Consider the following 15,927-nt stretch of genomic DNA (forward strand, 5'->3'; position numbering starts at 1 on the left):
GACTCGCTCTGGCTTGATCCTTTCAGGACTGTCACATTGAATTAAAAAATGCAACATTATCTCCTCAGGATACAGATTTCGTTGAAAAGTTTCCCCTCTCTGATGCCAACGCTCAGCAGCTAGCTCTATATTTTAACAATCAAATCAACGTAAACCACAATAAGCGTCGTTGGCAGAGATGGATTTTGAGGCCTGACTTTAATTACTTTGACTACCGCAGAAGATAATTACTTCCTTTGCGCCATAGACTTTCCAGTTTAGCAAAGATCCGATACTACACGCGATTTTTTAAAAGGGGACTAAAATGGCTTGATTTTCTCTGTGAAGTGCCTTATAGAGGCATGGTCACCAGTAGGTGGGCCAATGTGGCAGTTACCTTTGGACTGGAAAATATTTTGTACACCAGAGCAAGCATTAAAATGGCATAGATGGAATTTTCTAGGATTCCTCTTTCCTAATATTTTATAGACATAGCTATTTTATATGACTGTAGCCGGACGTGTAAACGCAGTGTGCCGGTGCTCACAGCCACTTACAACTTTGTCTACCTTTTTGCAGAAACGGTATGTATTTGTTGTATTTCCACTGTTTTGCTAAGAGAACGCATTGACTGTAACTTGGAACGTTAATGCAAGCTACCACAGATCAGAGTGCTGCAAATTATGAAATACAGACTAGAATATGGACAGTTCTAAATAACCGCGCCTCTCCAGATATTACTGGCTGGCAATTGTGAGGTAGGCCCCAGCTGCGTGTTTACTTCAACATTCTTTTTAAGGAGACTATTCTCACCAGAGTGTGATTACTCAGCAGTAAACTTTATGGCCGGATTTTACTTTAGTCTTTGAATTTCCAGGGCTGAATGAAGGGGCGAAAGGAACTTTCACTTTCTCTCTCTCTCTCTCTCTCCTTTGTAGAATTAGAGCCAGATCCTTAAAATCTTCACTCGCTAGATCATTGCTTGAATGAGTTGTCTCACTGAACCCACTCGGACTCATTGGGCTGATAGGGGCGGTTGCTAAATTGAGTAAAGGTTTGAAGATTAGGCCCACAAGATTTAAATACAAACTTTGACTATCTATCTACCTACCTACCTACCTACTAAGGTTTGGTCATTTTGGAGTACACTAGATCAACAGATTTCTTCAAAGCATCAGTGCAACGATGTTGTTTTTCCTGCCATGTCATAAATTCGAGTTAAAAGAACAACTGAATTGTTTGTCACTAGATGATTTGTAGCTTTATTTTGCTACGTTTCATTCTCTTTTGAGTATTGTCCATTTTTTACTAGATCAGAACTAAAACTATTATCTGACTGGCAATAAGATGTTAGAGTTCAGGAGACTTAGCCAGATTATTACTTGCTTTACTCTAGCATAATACCTCCACGAGGTCTAATAATGAAGTAGAACATTCATTCTACCTTTGGTTTTTTTTTTTAAATAATCAAGGTTATACTGTGATAAAGCAATACCATACATGCAACGTTAACTCCTCTGACTACTCCAAGAGGTATGGCAGGTTACAAACTCTTCTATGTTTTGAGTTAATCTCAAACATAAGGTAAAAAGTTTTAGATTTAGTTTGTGTTTTAGTCTCTATGACCACTAAATAAAGACATTTGCATATCATTTCTATAGTAAAATGGAAAAGAACTAGACTCTAAGAGTGCATTCTTCATTGTACTTTATAGCCAAAGTACAAACTAGAATAAGTCCCATAATAAGAAGTTGGCAGTTTCATGGTATGCAAATATAATATTAGGAATACAGAAAAGTTATATTTGATAGGAATGAATTTAATTGTATGTCATAATACCCAATGTTTAATGGCAAAAATAACACATAAGCTAGTTTCAAGCTTCTTTCATAGATTGGTGGCTTTTCAGAAGAAAAACACCTTGTATTTGCTATTTCATAGATTAAAACTAAAGATAATAGTTTGATTATCTCAGTTCCTTAGCTCCATTATGAGAACAGAATATCCATCACAAGGCAAATTTACTTAATTTTTTAAAGGAATCTTTATGTCATCTGAGGTTGTGAATTGTCAGTGAAGGAAGAAAAATAATTTCCTACCGACATGAAATTCTATGCATTTTAGCTTCTCGAGCATGCTAGATATAAAATGCAGTGTGGATATATGTGGGTATTGTGAAAATATCCTAATACATTCTATAAGGAGCTATGGGACACACTCTTGAGCTACAAAATAAATGTGATTGAAAAAATTACTATAATTATAAAATATTTCTCGTCTCTTTTTACCCTCGCAAAGCTATGACAACTTGAATCCTCTGAAAACAGAAATGCGCTAAGATTTTACAATCCAGACTGTAACAGAAAACTCTAGATAAAGTCGAAATGAAAAACTCTAAAACCTTTCCCAAATCCTAATGTCCTTGTTTGGAAATAACTGTTTTCTTCCTGGAGAATGCTTATTTGGAATCAGGATTTTGCTCTTTTCTGTACCCATTATTTTTCTATAGTATTTTTAATTTAGTGCTCTTGGGTTTACTTTACTGAAACTATCGCAAATTATTATCTACCTAGTATTAAACTATTATTAACTTAATCCTTTGAAAGAAATTCTTTAGTGTAGTGTATCAGGTCCAAGCATAAAGCCAATTAAAGTGGAGGCAACCCGTTAGTGCTTATACCTAGTAATTTATAAGCCTGAACTTTCACTAAACTGTAAGTATATGTCTTGTGAAAGTCAGATGTAGTTTTAGGTGAGTAGCTTTATCTGAACCCTGCACACGTACTGATGATTAGAGGTACTGAAAGTATTATTCGCCCATTTCCTTACATTTAGTCAGGGTGTGTCTGTAGAAGGGTCAGAACCTAAATGCCTTCCCTCTGTTCTATGGGAAATTGACTGTAACAGATTCATCTGGGCGGATCATGATTTTCTATTTCGAATCGTACCTACTGGAGGAGTGCATTTCCCCCTCACAGCTGATACAGATTTAATAAATTAAATACATACATAAATAAACCTTCTGACCAATCTAAGCAATCTGTTTTCCACCTTATCTTTTTTCTCACCCAGAGGCTTCAGAGAGACACTAATTCAATGTTTTGGTTTTTTATCTCTAGTACAAAGGTACGGCTCATACAGTAGCCTGCTTCCATCTGAAAACATTCTCCTTTAGAAACGAAAGCATCCTTACTAATATTTCTATGTTCCAACTGAGTCAGATGCATCTATAGCTGCCCGTGTACACTGGCCCACATGTGGCATGCAGAGGGGCAAGATGTGCACAGGTTCCCCCTTTCCAATCCACATGCGGATTCTGTCCTAGATCCAAAAATGTCTTTTCAATAATAATATTTGTTATGAAGGTTATTGGGTAATTATTGCAATTTTGTGAAACAGTCCTTGCTTGAGGTGAAGTCTGTCTCTGGATAATAAATGGCAGCCCGTGCAGTTCACTGCCAGGTTAAGTAAATGCAGAAAAGATAAATCTGCACACCCTAGGAATCACCAGTAGAGCTCGCTTTAGACCAAGTTCACAGTCAACTCGTTTGCCTAGACAAGGCTTCTCAAACAATTAGAGTTTCTTTATTTTTTAAATAAAGACGAAATGACTAAGTACTTAGCAACATATAGCTACATCTTCCCCCCAGTGCTATGCAGTACATACTTTCCAATTGCATGTCCAGAACTTACCAGACTTTCACCTGCAATTGTACCCATATAGCGTCTTTAGTTAATCTAGTCCCTCCAGCGCTGGCGAAAGAGTTTGCAAACTGGTTTAACAGCACTTTACAATGGTGAGATTATTTTTTTAAATCCAGTTTTCTCAAAACAACCAAACAAAAAGCCCAACAACAATATCAACACACACAAAAAAAAGCCCACCGACTAAAAAAAGTTGGGGGAAAACAGCAGAAGCATTGAAACAAACAGTCCAAGTCTCTTGCTCCTAAAAGAAGCTGCATAGCTTTTGTATATCTTTGTGGCTAGGGCGTTACAACTGCAGGTCAAAAAGTTGAGGGTCAAAAGTTTACGTTTTGCACCACTCTTAGTCATCCGCCCAGACAGAGTTTGATGTCAATGTTATAGCCGAGATCTTGACTATCAGCACAAAAGATAAAATAGCTTTGAGTTAAGCGTGTATCACAGTATGGACTCCAGGTGAACTCTAGTGGTTGAATGACCTCAATTACCGAGGAAAGGATAGAAAATTCCTCTTTTCGAGAGTAATACATGTTGTATTTCAACTTGAATTATCAGCCACATTTATGTCTAAATATCTCTGGCTCAGATGCACCAGGTAAACATGCAGGAGAGCAAAACGCGTCCATGGCTGTATGTTTAAATACCAGGGTCAGGTAACAAAATGTTTCACACACTTTTATATAATAACTTTCTTAAGAGGTTTTAATGTTAAGCCTTTTCACTTTTCAAAATGTCAGGAAGATAAGATCTGAGCAAACCTATTAACATGTATACCGACCCTCACAGCGTCTGAGTTTTTACTATTATTTCTGTAGTAAACCTTAAACTGGATTACGCTGGACATATTGTAGGATATACTGCCAGTTATATTTTTAGTCCGAAAGTGCAAATTTAACATTCAGAATGATCGGGCGATCTGATGCTAACAGATATTATTCTACCTAAAACCCTGACGGCGCTGGATAGTTCCATAATTTCCAGGACTATCAAAGCCTTCTGAAAATACTCCCAAACAGAAATTGATAGTTAAACCAGTATCAGGGTATTTTTAAGCTGAATTTCTTTGTGTAAAGAGCAATTTCCAAGATGTCGAGAGTTTTTCTTGTCTTTAAAACGGCAACAGTATTGAAGATTTAGCTCTGACGTTGTGTCAGTTGGGAGTAACACACAGTACTACACAAAGAATTTCATTTTGGGAGGTAATTATAAACCAAATAAACAGCGTAAAAACTAAAGAAAGGTCGAAATGATATTGAAAGAGTGCTATGTTTTAAGAGGAAACATTTATCCAAAATGTTGAGATGTAAAAGATCTGGGGATTGAGGGAAAGGCCATAAGGAGGAAGTCAACTGGGGAAAAGTACCTCCTCTATATCCATGTTTAGCCGAATTAAGAACAAAAAGACATGACTTATACGATATCTCTAGTTATTTTAGATACAAATTAATTATTTGCCAGTGATACCAGTGGATCATTGCAGAGAGCAGGAGTTATTGAAAATAAATTGTGAGCTGTTTGATCTCAAATCATTGAGAGATATGATTGGAGATTATGCCTAACTCGTTTGTATTTGACAGCATGGTGGAAATATCTAATTATCATCACACACCGTGTGTACGTTGTTCATCAAACAGTGATGTTGCCAACTTGTAACAAGCTATTCATATAGCATATTTTATGTTAAAAAGAACATTTTTCCCACTTGAGATAGTATATATTACCTTATGCTGCTAGAAAACAAGGAATCGTCTAGCAGCACCTTAAAGACTAACAAAACATGTAATCATTTGTTGAAAAAAAGCAAAGTGTTTGGTAACAATCTAAAATATATAATCAAGTATCTATGTTGTTAACAAGTGGTAGGCAGATTTTTCCCACGAATAATGAGTCTTTGATACACCCTGATCGAAAAGCTATTCCTACCACTAAATTCCATAAAATGAGGGACCTGAAATCTACTCTCTTCCTTACCAAAACAAAGATTTTGCTGCAAATCCATGTATTCCTCAGAGTTCAGAATAAAAATCTCAATGAGAATATTTTTAGAGTTCAACTGCAACTTCAATAAATATTGACCTATCTCAATTATTGTTTAAGTGATTCCTTTTAAAAAGGGGAAACAGAGCAGTTATTAATTTGAGATGAACGATCCCTCCTTGCCTTTGTACGTTCAGTCTTTGAAAGCAGCACACACTGGTCTCTGGCGTAGAATGTCTGGTCAAAAGACCATTCATTTAAAATTCTACCACAAATCACATTTTGTGTGTGTTTATTTAACCATGCCTGTATAGCACAAGCAAAGCACTCCCAACGCCCAGTTGCTAGAACATATACTGTGCCAGCGAAGCCAACGCTTTCTAAAATAATGAACTTGGGGGCAAACATGCAATCACTGCCCCAATCCTGATTATTTAAAGCAACCGTTTAGCATTTTAGTTTCCTAGCTAACAAATGTTTAAACTGAGGAGCTGTCCTGAGGGCTTTATGATTCCCCAAGAACAAAGGGGAGATACAGTTGATACATTCCATAACGTTAACATTTTCCCGCGATTTTTTCTTAATTTTCCCTTAGAAGTAGTGACCTGGGCAAAGCACCCTGCTATCTAAAAGACACTGTTATAGACCTTTTAGAAAAACTAAGTCCAAGGCCGAGGTGAACTTCAGGTCACCGCGTCTAACAAATATGAAAATGTCGCCTGGTGAAGGGCACGCCTTGTTGTTTAACAAAGACTGTCAATGTGTAAGATTAATAAGAAACAAAATGCGCACGGTGTCACTTTTCGGTCACTTTGAAACTTTGGACAGGGTTGCATTCAAGAGGCAAAGCTGGGGCTAAATATATTCAAAATGGTTCAAATCAGATTCAAACCAGGCTGCTCGCGGGTCTTTCTCTCTGGCCGCCCTCTCTCTGCTGCACGGACACGTTCACAAGTTTAGCTGAATTATCATTTTCTAACCCTTCGGTTGTAAAACTAATTTGTCCGCGCGCATGGAAGTCAGCAGATGTGCGTTCCACGAGAACTCTTTTCACGCGTTGTGGGCACGATCAGAAATTGGATCTTGTTGGTGCTATTGCACTATTCACTGCAGTTCAGTGCGTTCCCAATCTCGGCTATGGCAAGACTCAGCTGGTAAACTTTTGGTCATGTGGTAATTGTTGAAGCGTGTGAAAATATGGTCTTATTTCTTAAATAAAAAAATTCGAATGTTTTTGTTTTATTGTTTGCTCGCTTGCTTGTTTTTAAAGCTGGACTGGTGCTACAAGTTGGGGAAAGGGAAATATCCCAGGATGGTTCGGAGATTGTTTATTACGTCCATAAATCTTGCAGTAAAATGTCGAAATGGCCGTGTGTAAGATAACACTTGGTGGTCTTGGCTGGGTTCTTGTTTATGATAACAAAACCACAAAGACAAGGAACAGGCCTTTGGCGATCCTGCATAAGCACATCTTCCCAGACGGCTAAAAGCACAGGAAAACCAGGCTTCGGCTGGGCAGCGGCGGTCACCTTGTAGATTTCCAATCGCCTGCAGAACTGTGTTCTTTTCTGGTTTCCTCCGAAACAGAGCTACCCAGTAGAAAGAAGTACAGTTGACCAAGTATACTTTGAAGTCTAATCACGGTACATATTATTAATCAGAACCTGGGAAGCTCTCGGAATCCAACCTTCAGCATACAAAATAAGGTACCAGATTTCGTTGTGTTTTGGAGGTTTGTGGAGCACGGTTGTTTTCTGTAGTTTCTGGCCATCCTAACTAAGGCGCTCCCTTCTATCAAGAGGATAATATTTAGGGAAACCCAATTAAATGCAGCTATGCGCGCTTACGTGTATTTTTTTTTGTATGCATGGATCTGTGTACGAATGTATAGCCGTGTGCCGAACACAATGTATTGGGGATCTCTAGCAATCTTCTCTTCTTGCCACACTGGAAGGATTAGCTTCCTTGTTTTAATAGCTATTTGGGTTTTGCCGGAAAAAAAAAGTCACCAAACAATCTAGTCCTTCCTGTGAAAGCTACAGTGTGTTCTGCCCAAGAGTTGTGGATGTTAGACGCCTATGGAGTGTGTGTAGAATTTTCTTCTACGTACAGAGTAAACAGAGGAAGGTATCTTTCACATCAGTTAAACAATGGCATAGACATTCAGTAGGAAATGATTAAGTAAATGGGCTTTAACTCTCTTTGCAAATTAGGCACTTGATATTAGCAAAAACGAGTAATTGTTTAGGTAAGTATCATAGTACATTGGAAATATTCTAACCTACAACAGATGGTCTGCAATATATGTGTATTTATGTGTATAACATACATCAATAAAGCATGCCTGTGAAAGTAGCGAGACCTAACATATTTAAATTATAATTTTAGATTTATATAATGTTATCTATAAAACTGCAAAAGATAACAATATGAATTTAAGCCATGGTAACAACTATGTAACACCTATAAGGAAAAATCTAAAATATACCAAAATTTTTGCTTTATATATTCAGTTAAGGCATTTCCCTATTCTCCAAGGTGAGACTATCCATTCAGGAACATCGCTCCTGAAGAGGGTGGCAAATATTTGCATACGTTTTTCTACAAACCAACCAACCAACCAGCCAAAGTATAAAATAAATTCTAATAAAAGTTCAGTATTAACTCCAAACATACAACAGCAGATGGAATTAAGAAGTAATTTATTATTTTTAAATAATTGTGTAATTAGTTTAACTATCAAATTTCAATTACCTAAGGTCAGGCGGTTGCCTCTTTTCCTTCCTGAGCTGCAAATATTGTTAGCAGGCTAATTTTTAGCAATTTAGAAGTCATAGTATAGCATAGAACTCAGCATTCTAGTTTCAGAATTGTAGGCTGCATCCTGAAATATATCAGTGAATTCTTCTATCATAAAAAAATCAAACCAAACCAAACCCAAAGCAAAACAAAACAAAACAAAACAAAAACCCAAACGTAAACTTGTAATTTGGGGAATGTTTTCACTCGGAGAGAAATATGCTCAGTTAGTCCTTTCATTTTATAGGAATTATTTTATTTCAGTGTGTTTTCCCCCTTTCTTCTGTAACGGTATCGTTAATGATGCACACAGCACCGCTAACTAATCTAGTTGGCCCTTTTGTACCAACTTCCGAAACTAATTATATGCTATCACAGCTCGCAATCTGCAAAGGGAGAAAAGATTCTCAAATAACCAAACTATCATAAAATAACAACGTTTAAAAGCTCTGGGGACAGATCTTAGGGAAACAAACACTGATTTGCAATTAGTTGGCCTCGGTTTCGTAGGATCTAGCTGTCTCGTTTCCACGCTGAGACATGCCCCCACTCCTAAATCTAGTGATTTTGAAATGGAGAGATTTCAACTATTGTCATTGTAGTTAACCTATTAGGCAATGTCAATTTCTCCTTCTGGACAATACATTTTAGGTTCTCGTTGATCCGCCCCCATCATCTTTCCTCCCCTCTCCTTCTTCTCCTTTCAACCCCCCAAATGCTAGTATAATACAATATTTGTGCCCAGGATGCATTAGCGCCCGTTAGCGCGGAATTTGGGTCTCTCTCTCTCTCGGTTCTCTAAGAAAGGGGGAGGAGGAGGGATAATTGTCTACAATAAGCAGCCATCGCAGTGCAGCACATCTCAAACTCGCGTGGCTCGGAGCAAAAGCTTGTTCTACTCTTTGAAGAGTCCACGGGCAGCCACCCATTTGCGGAGCTAGCGGAGCTGCGGCTTTGGGGAGGTGGTTGGTGCGAGGGACACTAGGATGCGCCTAGGATTTCGCTCCCCTCTCTGGCTGCAGGGGTTTGGCCAGCGCTGGCGTGGGCTCTCTCTCCCCAACCATGGCTGGGCTGCTGCTGCCCTGGGCTCCTCCGGCGCTCGCCACCCTTCCATTTCCTGATCCGGGGTCCGCAGCCAGCGCCGCAATTGGCCCTGGCGGTCAGGTGGTGTGTGTGTGTCTGTGTGTGTGTGTGTGTGTTGTGCGCTGGGGGTGGGGGGGAGGCCTAAACTTTGGCAGCCGGCACTTGACAGCGGCGAGAGGAGGAGGAGGAGGGAGGGAGCAAGGGCGGGGGTGGAGGGGGGGAGCAGAGGGAGGGGCCTCGGCGAGCCCAGAAAAACGACAACGCGAGAAAAATTAGTATTTTTGCACTTCACCAAATTAATGACCATGAGTTCGTTTTTGATAAACTCCAACTACATCGAGCCCAAATTCCCGCCCTGCGAGGAGTATTCGCAGCACGGCGGCGGCACCTACCACCACCAGCCGCCGCACCTGCACCCCGCGCACCCGGGCCAGCCGCTCCCCGACTACTACCCGCGGCCCGGCCGGGAGCCCGCGTACCAGCCGCCCCCGCCGCCGCCGCCGCAGCCGCCTCCCGAGGCGCTCTACCCCGCGCAGCCGCCCGGCTACCCCGAGGCGCCCTACCCCTACGGCAGCGCCAGCGCCACCCCGGGCCAGGAGCAGCCACCTCCGGGCGCCTCGCCTCCGCCACCGCCCCCGAAAGGGCACCACGGCCCGGCCCAGCCCCTGCTCCAAAGCCACGTCCTGCCGCCCCAGCGCCACTGCGAAGCGGCCCCCGCCGCAGGGGCCGGGGCCAGCCCAGCCTGCCCCCTTCTGCCTGACAAGAGCCTGGCCGGCCTCAAAGGCAAGGAGCCCGTGGTGTACCCCTGGATGAAGAAGATCCATGTGAGCACTGGTGAGTGGCACCGCCCGGGGAGGAGGAGGGGGGACGCTGCAGGGCTGGGCTGGGTTGGTCTGTGTGCGCCTTTCCTAATCCAAACGTGAGAAACCTTTTGTATCCGGGGGGCCTTTCTGGAGAGATTTACGAGACGCCAAACCGTTAGGGCAGTAATTATAGCCCCCATAAATTTAATTGCCCTGGCAGTGGCTCTGAGCCATGTGTCTTTGAAGCTTTTCTTCCCCCCAAATGCCCATCACCATTTTTTATGGCTCGTCAATTGTTGCCTATTGTCAGTCGCCTGTGAAACATTTTCTTGCCCGTCCTGGCTCGGATTTGAACCTGGTGTCAAGTTATTATATAATGATGATGTTCCCTTGCTTTCTGTGTGCTCAGTCAATCCCAATTACACTGGAGGGGAACCCAAAAGGTCTCGAACTGCCTACACCAGACAGCAAGTCCTGGAGTTGGAGAAGGAGTTCCACTTTAACCGTTACCTGACCAGGCGCCGCCGCATTGAGATCGCCCACACGCTTTGCCTCTCGGAGCGCCAGGTCAAGATCTGGTTTCAGAACCGGAGGATGAAATGGAAGAAAGACCACAAACTGCCTAACACTAAGATGCGCTCCTCAAACCCATCTCCTGCTAGCCAACAAGCCAAAGCACAGACACAGGGCCACCGCCATCATCTCGATGGGTCAACACCCAACTCTTCCGCCCTGTCATGATCTCATGGTGGGTTGTTTCCCGCTTTTTGACCATTTGGACCAAAACAAAATCAGAGGAAGCGTGCCCTGGGGAGGGTACATGTTGATACCAAAACCTGGACACATTGTCTACACGATACCGAGCTTTATAGCGAGCTCCTGGTTGCATTCCCATCATTCTTTTTTTGTATTTATGAAAATTCTCCGTCCCTTCAGTGTTGCAGAGTGCTGGACGCTGTCATGGAGGAATTCTGTACCTAAGAAGGACCCTTTTTGTACATAACACTTTAAAAATAAAATACAGCCCCAAATAACCCGTAAGACACGTGTGTAAGACATTGACTTGAGTTGTGTTGTTTCGTGCAATGTTCGTGGATGCTCCAGTATATGCAGACAGAAGAAACCAAATGTTATGTCATGGAGATTTTAAAAGCTTATGAAAACTGTCCCCTTACAGTCTGACGGGCAATATTTAATGTAACGAGAGTTATTTAATTGTGTTTAAGTGTAGCCACTGCGGTAGTTGTGATATAAAATTCCCCTCCCCCGTGTCTCCGATTGCATTTATTTAATAATATTGCTATAAAGGCTGTTGCTGTCTTCATATCTGGCCCTTCTAACTGTCTCCGTCTGTGTACAATTTGTGAATTTTGTTGTGATGTACATATTGCCAATCCAGGTAATAAAGAATACTCTGTACAAAAAAAAATTAAAGCTTCAAACACAAGTTCATGTAATGCAGTTTTCTAAACTTTATGCCTCGCTGACATTACTATAACTATGTAAAAATAAGGGGTTACCACATTGTTTTAACTTGAATCTTGTCAATACAGTTGCTTGGCTTTGAATTTAGTTAGAGATGCTCACGTTTTGCTCATGTTAGTGGCCTGCCTTCACAAAAATAGAGCCTGCTTGAACAAGTAAATATGTTATTTATTACCTAGATGAGTTATGTCCTTGTCATAGATTCAGTCTGTCTATTCATCTGTATGTATGTGGCTACCCCTATCCTATACATACAGAAATCGAGCTTTTACACTGAGTCAGTGACGTGAACTGAACTAATGTACTGTAGTAGAACTTAGACAGCTAACCACGATGAACTTTAAAAATATCTGGCCCGTCATTATTTATTTATCCATTCGCTTGATGTTTACTGTGACTTGTCAATTCACTGTGAAGAATTAAGGGAAAATGTGTGGGCAACAAAAAGTTTCTTTGTTTCAAAGGCATCTATTTTGAAAAGTGTTGGGTGTAAACAGAAAGCCTTAGTAGTGAAATGAAATTTGGTCCAACTTGGAGGTTTACTCTGGTATCTGTGTTCAGAATGTTTCTGGAAAACAATATTCAGGTGTTTCAAACTCGTACTAACCTTCCCAGTGGCAAGGATGTTGAGAAATATACCCTAAGGTGGTCTCCTTACAATAAAACGGTATACTGTTCCAATTTATAAGGACTTTCATATCACAATCCCGAAAATAACACTGATATTGGAACACATTAGCTGAGCAGAAGAACTTAGAGGTGGAAACTCTATTACTGTTTTTCTGTCAGGAAAAGATTAAGGTCCACGTTTTATTCGCCACACTCAGGAAAGTATGTCCAGGCGCTAAACTGGAGTCAACGGGTCTTCTCCCGTGGAGAAGGCAAGCAAGATGTAGTTCCTTTATTTAAATATAACACAATTCACTCAGCAAGAAAACACGTTGGCAAAACAGTATTGTGCGCATCACTTCTTGTCCCAGGCACACATACCATTCCCATGAAAAATTTAACATATCACTGGAAAAGTATATTCAGCATCCAGGCTATGGCAGTTGTAAATCCACTCAGCAAGCAGAGTTGGCTTCACATTGAACAAGTAGCACGTTTCCTTTACCATCCTGCTATTTACTAAATCCAACAACGTTTTCCTCGTTGGCTACCCCAATGTAAAAGAAACGGAAGAGATCTGAGGTGGTTGTAACTGTTGGTATCTCTAGTTCTCTGTAACGTACAGCTCTTTGTTTTGTTTATTGTGTGGAACATACCCCCTCCATCAATTTATTTTAACCCCAAATTAGCAGAAATAATCAAAATCTCAAATCAAATATTTTAATAGGGAATTATTTCTTTCTGAAGGCTACGCTTACATATCTATTTTCCCTTTGTACAACTAAATGAAACCCACGCGCTGAAAATAGCAATTTTACTGAGTATCATTAATCACCTCCTACAATAAATACTTCTTTGTAATTCAACAGCCATTCTGAAAGGCATTCTCTTGGAAAAAAAAGTCTGTGAAGACGCAAAGGATTTTCCTGGAAAAAAAATGTGGTCATGTGTAAAGACACAGCATCTTGGCTGTCTGCTAAAAAAATGCATACTGTCTTGGTGGAGGAGACTCGGCCCCGGAGTGCAAAATATCACATGGCAGATTATCATCATTTAAGGTAAATTTTCATTTTTTACCCCACCCCCTTTTTAAAGCTGCCCAGTGTTGGACAGGCGAGTGTTACCATGCTTCTCGAGTGACATAATCAGTGTTACAATCACTTAGAAAATTAAATCGCAGAGTTTAAACTCTGGCATTGTCCAGCCTTTGCTAGGGCAACCAGAAGAGTTCACTGAAAGGACAAATTTTCTATCCCATTAATTGTTTTTTTAGAGAAACAGACTGACCCTTCAAACCCTTGACCTTTAAAGGCAGTATCCTTTTAAATCCAGCTCTTGCACCTAAATGTCTCTTTCGCTTGCTGTCTCCCTCTCTCTCACAGACGTATTTATCTGCTCTCGCCACAAAGGAAAACGGCACCAAATGCTAAAGGTGGAAGTTTGTCAATATTTCAAATAAAGACAAAATCAGGTCGGAGTCACTTTAATTGTCACAGTTAGCGCCAAGCCGTTCACCCCCGCCCCTTCCCACCAAGAAAAATGGTAGTTTTTCAAGGTCTCTCTTCCAGTTTCTGCTGCAATCTCTGATATACCTGGTGTTTTATTACAAGAGGAACTCATCTGTGACAAGCCCCGCGCAGCATTTAATAACGATCACCATTCTCCGCTGAACGTTTAGCCAGAACTCTGACTTTTTTTGTAGCCTCTGCGCCCCATGGTCTGCTTCTTGGGTTGTATAAATGAGAGGGGGCTTGCGGGGAGGGAGGGAGGAAGAAGGAGAGGCGACTCCATCTTTCTTCTCCCCTCCCTAGCCTGAGCCTCCATCCCAACCCTGAAGCCTGATCATGGGCCCGATCCTGGAATCCCTAATGCCAGTAGCGCGTCCTCATTCCAGTGAACTCACCGAAGCCAGCAGATTGCGGGCGCCAGCAAAGTTTGGCACCCGTCTCTCTACATTAGGGCGCTCTGTGCTATCAGTCCCTGAGAACTAGGGCATGAGTCGACTTGAAATAGCAAAGATTGGGGGGACTTTCTGTGACTTTTTGCGGCACGTAGCCCCGGATTTCTCTTTCGTACCCATTCTCCAGCCCCTTGAGGATTTCGTGAGATTGTCGAAAAGAGAACTCCAATACAGCTACACCTCTGTGTACCCTCTTCTAGACGCATTGTTATGGTAGGAGAAATATGTCATTCGCTGGGTATGTCAGGAATGGAACACAAAATGTTCGTAAGAGATAGAGTTTAAACGCCTGTTTCTGCACTAGAAGGTGTTACAAAGTCTCAGAGAGGTAGCCCTGTTAGTCTGTAACTTTTAAAACAACTTTAAAACAAAACAAAACAAAACCGAGCAGTCCTGAGCACCTTAGAGACTAACGAAAATGTATGTATAGCATCATGAGCTTTCGTGGGCGAAACCCACTTCTTCAGATGAGATGTGTTACAGTCACTTCATGGGAGACACACTGGGATTGATTTTGACACAGTGTCTACTACCTTTACACCAGTGTAATTCCATTCATTCCCCTGGAGTTACCCCAAGTAAGCAAGATCAGAATGAGACCAACCGAATCAAATGGGTGCCTGAGTTAATTCTCTGAAGTCGAAGACATTATGCTAGGCATTCTTTTATCCTACTGTCCCTGCATGTCCTAAATACAGAAAGGAAACCTCTCCTTTCACTTTTTATAATGCTTTCCCACAAGGTGTGCAAATGGCAGTGCAAAAGAATTCTTCCCAGACCTCTCCTAGATGCACATGAATATTGATAAACCGTGATGAGCCAATTCTTTGTCCGTTTTAAAGGCATCATAAGGGCAAATATATTTGGTATCAGTATTGTCATCATATTATCATATGTAATAACTATTAGAAGAGGGATGGGACTATAATTATGCGTGTTAACACAGTCTGCTGCAGACATTAAAACGCCCGGAACCAAATGACTAATTTAAAGCTAAGGTCTGTGGAACTGCCTCACTTTACAATAGCAGACAAACACATGTTATTAATGTTCCAATGATCTCCCTAGAAACTGAAAAGCTGTCAGAAACAACAGAGATTATGGGACCTAAATAAGCAAAACAGAAACCCTGCACTAGGAGATAAAGGTGTCGCCTCTCTGTTCTTGTGTAGATATTGAAATTTTAATCTTTAAGGTCACGTGACTCATTAAATAATTAATGCAGATAGTCAGGAATGGATCTGTGGCCGTCAGTTCTCACTAGGAGTGATTCTCTCTGAAGTGAAACTCAACTTCCTATTTGAGTTTTTTTAAAAGGGCCCTGATTTACCTCGAACGAATCTAAACTTCCTAAGAAAGCAGTAGGGACTGTGGGGGTAAGTATTTAGTGTGTATTTCTAGCTTGGTGACGGTAATTGTTTGCGCTAACTTTTGTTGAAGTCTGCTGAGTATTTACTTAGCAAGTGTAATATTTAGAAATGTGGAATCTTTGTTTTAGCTGCTTTGTGGTCACATTATGGCTTTTTG

At 41.1% G+C, this 15,927-nt stretch overlaps 3 protein-coding genes across 4 annotated transcripts in view; all 3 read left to right on the forward strand.

The window, feature by feature from the left end:
• The window catches only part of HOXA7 (homeobox A7), a 49,960-nt gene extending 40,296 nt beyond the window's left edge, over positions 1 to 9,664 (forward strand). The window contains exon 3 of the mRNA XM_075922172.1: positions 69 to 9,664. Coding sequence (XP_075778287.1) covers positions 69 to 227 — 159 coding nt within the window. The 3' untranslated portion in view covers positions 228 to 9,664. The remainder of the gene's footprint in view (positions 1 to 68) is intronic.
• Positions 1 to 15,927, forward strand: part of HOXA3 (homeobox A3) — a 47,441-nt gene that overhangs the window by 11,425 nt on the left and 20,089 nt on the right. Inside the window, exon 3 of one of the 2 annotated variants that reach the window (XM_075922162.1) lies at positions 13,310 to 13,498. The exons of the other annotated variant lie outside the window; for it this stretch is intronic. The gene's annotated coding sequence lies outside the window, so the exon portion shown is untranslated. The remainder of the gene's footprint in view (positions 1 to 13,309; positions 13,499 to 15,927) is intronic. 2 annotated transcript variants of the gene reach the window in all.
• Positions 9,692 to 11,617, forward strand: HOXA4 (homeobox A4). Its single transcript, XM_014581186.2, has 2 exons — positions 9,692 to 10,377; positions 10,756 to 11,617. Exons 1-2 carry the CDS (start codon positions 9,843 to 9,845, stop codon positions 11,085 to 11,087), a joined length of 867 nt encoding a protein of 288 aa, XP_014436672.2. The 5' UTR covers positions 9,692 to 9,842; the 3' UTR covers positions 11,088 to 11,617.

This window comes from Pelodiscus sinensis, chromosome 2 (genome assembly GCF_049634645.1).
Source record: "Pelodiscus sinensis isolate JC-2024 chromosome 2, ASM4963464v1, whole genome shotgun sequence".
Lineage (NCBI taxonomy): Eukaryota > Metazoa > Chordata > Testudines > Trionychidae > Pelodiscus > Pelodiscus sinensis.